Here is a 6,454-nt window from a genome sequence, read left to right as displayed (position 1 = left end):
CTCTGACCTCCTCCCTATAGGCTATCTTATTGTCGTCGGTGATCTGTTGTGTCATTGGAAAACTTAATGATGGTGTTGGAGTCGAACCTGGCAGTCATGAATGAACAGGGAGTACAGGAGGGGACTGATCATGTATCCCAGAGGGGCCCCCGTTTTGAGGATCAGCGTAGCGGATGTGTTGTTACCAACCCTTACCACCTGGGGCAGCCTGTCAGGAAGTCCAGGATCCAGTTGCAGAGGGAGGTGTTTAGTCCCAGGGTCCTTAGCTTCGCGATGGGCTTTGAGGGCACTATGGTGTTGAACGTTGAGCTGTAGTCAATGAATTAGAATTCTCATATAGGTGTTCCTTTTGTCCATGCATGTGGGAAAGGGCAGTGTGGAGTGCAATAGAGATTGCATCATCTGTGGATCTGTTAGGGCGGTATGCAAATTGGAGTGGGTCTAGGGTTTCTGGGATAATGGTGTTGATGTGAGCCATGACCAGCCTTTCAAAGCACTTCATGGCTAGAGACATGAGTGCTATGGGTCTATAGTCATTTAGGCAGGTTACCTTAGTGTTCTTCAGAAAAGGGACTATGGTGGTCTGCTTGGAACATGTTGGTATTACAGACTCAGACAGGGAGAGGTTGAAAATGTCAGTGAAGACACTTGCCAGTTGATCAGCGCATGCTCGGATTACAAGTCCTGGTAATCCGTCTGGCCCTAGGACCTTATGAATGTTGACCTGTTTAAAGGTCTTACTCACATCGGCTGCGGAGAGCATGATCACATAGTCGTCCGGAACAGCTGATGCTCTCCTGCATGTTTCAGTGTTACTTGCCTCGAAGCGAGCATAAAAGGAAATTTAGCTTGTCTGGTTGGCTCGTGTCACTGGGCAGCTCTCGGCTTTGTTTCCCTTTGTAGTCTGTAATAGTTTGCAAGCCCTGCAACATCCGGCGAGTGTCGGAGCCGGTGTAGTACGATATGATCTTAGTCCTATGTTGACACTTTGCCTGTTTTATGGTTCTTCGGATGGCATAGCGGGATTTCTTATATGCTTCCAGATTAGAGTCCCGATCCTTGAAAGCGGCAGCTCTACTCTTTAGCTCAGTGAGGATATTGCCTGTAATCCATGGTTTCTGTGATCGGGGTATGTACTGTCACTGTGGGGACGACGTCATCGATGCACTTATTGACGAAGCCAGTGACTGATGTGGTGTACTCCTCAATGCCATCGGAAGAATCCCGGAACATATTTCAGTCTGTGCTATTGCATTCCACTCCATGGCAAGTACTAAGTCAGGAGGTGAGTAATACATTTATTAGAAATGGAGCATTGCAGTGGAATACACTTTCACATGCACAGTCATTTGGATTATGTCTCAATGGGTAGTTTTATCAAAATATAATAATAGTTTCAATAAAATAATGATATAATCTCTACCTCCAATATATTGCAATATAGAGGGATTGCTACAGTAAACCTTTCTTCAACACCCTCACTATTCTTTTAGTGTACATACTACATTTTGCCATGTTCCATTTCACATGCTACACAGTATTAGACAGTTTGTCATGTGGTCATCTCTGTCATGGTAATTGAACTAGTAATTATGTTAAGGCTGAATGGAGCCTCAAATATCTGCTGAATTGTCTGGTGTTTTTTTTGTTATTAACCCCAGGCTCCATCCATCAAGGACAAGCCAGGAGCAATAATGGCCCACACAAAGTTAATGTACATCCGCAGACACCTAGGCCAGAAAACAGTTATCAATTCTGCTCTGATTAGCAAACCAAAGACTTCATAACTTGTCTCACTCACTGCCTGTCTGTTTAGACAAAGTCCCCCCATCAAAGTCATAACTTTGCATTAAATTGTGCAGCTGAAACTGGCTAGACTAGCTTAAGAAAATAGGCAAAGGAGTCTGTCAGAATTAGATTTCGAATCTGGCATCCTGCAGTGACCCTGGACCAGTTGGACCAGTTCTATAAGGTTAGCCTACCCCCTGTAAGCAGAAAGGCTTGGGTCTGGCAGATACTGTACATCTATTTTGATCAGGCAACGGAATTTACATGAAAAGTAGCATTGACATTTACTTTACATGAGTTATTGTCGTATTTAATGTGTTTTTCAATATAGTAGTAGCCTTGGTTATCGTGGCGATACGTGTGCAATTTCATAGGGAGGATGCCTCTAGTGCACCTGCTCCTCTCTTTTATCTTCTTCAGGTATTCAACTCCATTCCCAGCGGAGGGGTTGGGGCGTTGTCTTGTTATGGACGGAGACCATAACCAGGTAACTCCCCGCCACAGCGCACGACTCCCCGGCGTATTGCAATGTTTTGTTTATTTGGCTCTCTTTCCCCGCCCCCCGAGGAAGAAATTAGTCAGGCAACACCTGTTTTCTCAGAAATGTATTGTAGGTGTGTCCTGAAAATACAAAGATGGTAGAGAGTTGTTAAAATTGAAAGTGTCATCCGAGTTTAGGCAGCGACAAGATGAAGTTTCCCGAGGTAACAACGCTTCTCTCGGTTCTGGCCGTGGTGTTTTTACGCGGGGCGCACGGTTGGGATGCGCCGCCGTTTTGTCATAGCTATGATTGTCCTGAGTTCACGGTCGTTAATAAATATGAGGTAAGTGAATATAGAGATCTATGACACATATTATAACTGATGTAAGAAGCTTGAGGTGTAGTTGTTAAATAGCCTAGCGTTGTTTTTATTTGAACAGGACTTTGAGGAACGTGCCTACCAAGTGAGCCGCTGGATAACCGTCGACAGTCAGGGTGTCTCTGACCACGACGTGAAGGCTGGATTCACGAAACTGTGGGACTACACCCAGTGGGACAATAAAGCAGGTGGATGTCTCAATGTTGTTTAAACTGCAATAATGATCTTATTGATTAATTGCACGTTCTAGCATGCAGTATTGTGTATTACTGAAATGTGCTTCAAGGAAATGTAATTTATATCAAAGTCCTTTGGCATAAAGGTGACTATTCAATACTAATGTAGCCTACAAATGTTCCATACCAATGAAATGTTAATTCCCCTATTTAGTGGACATTCGTTATTTAATTGTTTAATCATGGCATATCAAGGTTATTCGAATATAAATCAACTTATTTTAGGCCAAATAGCCTCGATTGACTCTTGGATATGGAGCCTCGGCAGTGGCTACAAAAACCGAGTGTTCCGGTTTTCAGGGGAATTGGAAAGAAAGCCTGTGACACGACTTTCGCTTTTGGACGTTAATAAGGCAACACTCCATCTTAATTCCTCCTCCACATTTACTGGATTGGTTGAACAGTGCAGAAGAGAACCTCCCCCGACAGTTTTTTTCTTCTTGGCAAGACCACTATGAATGGGGTAGTAGTTTCAGGCGTTTCTTTTACGCCTGCTAAATTAGGTTAAATGTATCAAGTTATATGTCCACAGCCGTTGGCGGCTCGGGCAGAACGGTACATATCAGGCACACAAGCAGCATAGCGCTGCAATGCTTATAGTCTACTGCAGCGATATGAAAGTGTCCCATTTGTTCTATGACAAACACACGTCGATTTGTTCCGAATTTAAAATAAATAAAATTGAACACAATGTGAAGAAATCACTTTGTTCACCATAAAGGGACACACTTTATATTATATGAAAACTGGGATTGTGACAAATCAGTTGATTCGCTAGCCAACTCCGGTACATTCAGTGGGAGAGAGAGACAACAATGAATGAGAGCAGTCCACCAGGAAATTAGTATGATTTCCCGTATCACTAGTAATCTAAAAAATGATTACAGTATAAGGCAGCTCAAATCGTATATCATGTTAATTGTAAAGTTGAGTATATGTAGATTAAGCCCTATTCCCCTATTTTTCATTAATAGGTTGTTCATAGCATATGAGATTTGAAAATAAAATCTACGATGTACTATTTTTAATTTTATTTGCTATAGCAGTGCATACTAGTGGACAAATTGCACACAAATCATAGATAAATAATAAATACCCCAAAAAGCAGGACATCTGAACTGTACATGTCATTACTAGGTACTGTTTATGGCCCTCTTATGAAGATATGTTTAATATGACCATCCACTTAACACTCAACATTAAAGAGAAAAATACCTATTATTACACAGGAAGCCTAGTAACAGACAAGTGCAGTGTAATAACAGTAGCCTACACAACTGGAAGCCTACCTGTTGGAATGCACAATTTCAATATTTAAAATATTAACTTAAAATCTTTAAATTAAACTTTTCTAAAGGATGAATAATTTGAATGAATATGATCTTTCAATGAATCATTTTTATCTGATTTTTGGTTGTAAAATGTATGTCGTGTTTTTTTATCATTCCTTCTCAGGTGAACATGTCAATACTTATACCTGGCCTGCACTTATTTCTACGACTGAGGTAGAGGATGGTGGGGAGAAGCATGCATCTCTCTCTTTCTATGTGTCTCCAGAAGATACAGTCCTCCCCACTCCCAATGATGCCTCAATCAGGAACGAGACTATGCCTGCCTGCACCATATATGTCAGGTGAAGAACCACCATTGCCATCCTGTTTCACTAACTAGGGGCCAAATCCTGCTGTAGAAGTTTAAGTCCATGTCTCTGTTTTTTAACTCTCTTTCTCTCTCTCTCAGGACTTTCAGTGGTTTTCCGTCAGAGTACAACTTCCAGGAAAATTTGAAGAAGCTACGTGATGCCCTGACACAGGCTGGGAAAGCATTTGACTCCCACCGGTTCACCGCGGCAGGGTATGAAGGCCCGTGGACTCTGATTGGCCGACACAATGAGGTCTGGATCCACGCCGCCTGAGGAAGGCAGATGAAACTAATAAACACAGAGATTTAAAATTCCAAACAAATGTTCAATGGTGGGTACACTTGCCCATGCATATAGTGTGCGCCATTTGGAATGTTCAATTAGTACGCTATGAAAGTTGATATGTCAACTACAAAATGTCACTGGTGTATTGCCTTAAACTAAATGATTTGCTACCTCAGAATGCTGTAGCTACTTTTATCTCATCCAACCATGGCAATTTCTAAATTGGGTTGAGGGACTTCTAGTATACGTGTGAAGCCATTACTGTGTCTCATAGAAAAACATACTAGAGTTTCTTCACTTTGGGGGAGTGGCTTTCTATAGTCTTTACTAGCTAAATATATTTTTGGGCACCTGTTCTGTTAATTATAATCCTTCAATCATCTAACTGTTGCAAGTCAAACAGAGCAGGTTTAGTAAAATATAGATTCAGTATTGTAATCCACAAACACAAGATGCAGTTTTTTAAACATCAATCCCTAGCATTTTATCAGCAATCTTTATTTACACTATGAATGATTTGTTCTATAAACCATTTGGTCTTTCTACTGCCACTTATATGCCTAGTCCCTTGTAAAATATATTTTGCAATCTCAATGGCCTGCTCCTGGGTAAATAAAGGTCAGATGAGAACGATAACAACATAACATGCTGTATAAGAATGTGAAGTTAGTCCACAGTCTCAGGTTAATTTTCTGCCAGAGTGATTAGAAAGCGACTGGTTGTAGGAATGTTGTGCAGCAAGTAACCTCAAAAGTACCTAGCCGCATTCTCAGAATATTCTCAATTTCCGCAAGAGATCATCACAGTAAAGACACATGAGAAGCTTACATATTATATAATCTAGTGAGGAGTGATACTTACAGATATATGTACTTTTGTACCCGCAAATTACTTTACTTATATATTAATGTAAATCAATAAAAATATAAGTATACCCAGCTTTGCTTTAAGAATATTTTGTTGACAAGGAACAAGGAAGTGGTTGGATACATGTCAGACATGACAATGTTGTGCTGTTTTTCATTTTTCACCAAAATGATTTACATCTACCCTGAATCAAATCAAATGTATTTATATAGCCCTTCTTACATCAGCTGATATATCAAAGTGCTGTACAGAAACCCAGCCTAAAACCCCAAACAGCAAGCAATGCAGGTGTAGAAGCACGGTGGCTAGGCAAAACTCCCTAGAAAGGCTGAAACCTAGAGAGGAACCAGGCTATGAGGGGTGGCCAGTCCTCTTCTGGCTGTGCCAGGTGGAGATTATAACAGAACATGGCCAAGATGTTCAAATGTTCATAATTGACCAGCATGGTCAAATAATAATAATCACAGTAGTTGTCGAGGGTGCAACAGGTCAGCACCTCAGGAGTAAATGTCAGTTGGCTTTTCATAGCCGATCATTAAGAGTATCTCTACCGCTCCTGTTGTCTCTAGAGAGTTGAAAACAGCAGGTCTGGGACAGGTAGCACGTCCGGTGAACAGGTCAGGGTTCCATAGCCGCAGGCAGAACAGTTGAAACTGGAGCAGCAGCTCGGCCAGGTGGACTGGGGACAGCGAGGAATCATCATGCCAGGTAGTCCTGAGGCATGGTCCTAGGGCTCAGGTCCCCGAGAGAGAGAAAGAAAGAGAGAATTAGAGAGA

At 41.7% G+C, this 6,454-nt stretch overlaps 1 protein-coding gene across 1 annotated transcript; it reads left to right on the top strand.

Annotated features, from left to right (window-relative positions):
- Window positions 1-2,359: 2,359 nt before the first annotated feature.
- Window positions 2,360-5,750, top strand: soul2 (heme-binding protein soul2). Its single transcript, XM_021610726.2, has 4 exons — window positions 2,360-2,612; window positions 2,710-2,836; window positions 4,340-4,517; window positions 4,625-5,750. Exons 1-4 carry the CDS (start codon window positions 2,478-2,480, stop codon window positions 4,797-4,799), a joined length of 615 nt encoding a protein of 204 aa, XP_021466401.1. The 5' UTR covers window positions 2,360-2,477; the 3' UTR covers window positions 4,800-5,750.
- The last annotated feature ends 704 nt before the right edge of the window (window positions 5,751-6,454 follow it).

This window comes from Oncorhynchus mykiss, chromosome 1 (assembly GCF_013265735.2).
Source record: "Oncorhynchus mykiss isolate Arlee chromosome 1, USDA_OmykA_1.1, whole genome shotgun sequence".
NCBI classification, from domain to species: domain Eukaryota; kingdom Metazoa; phylum Chordata; class Actinopteri; order Salmoniformes; family Salmonidae; genus Oncorhynchus; species Oncorhynchus mykiss.
The sequence above is the reverse complement of the archived record's forward strand: the minus strand, read 5'-3'. Positions and strand labels throughout refer to the sequence as shown.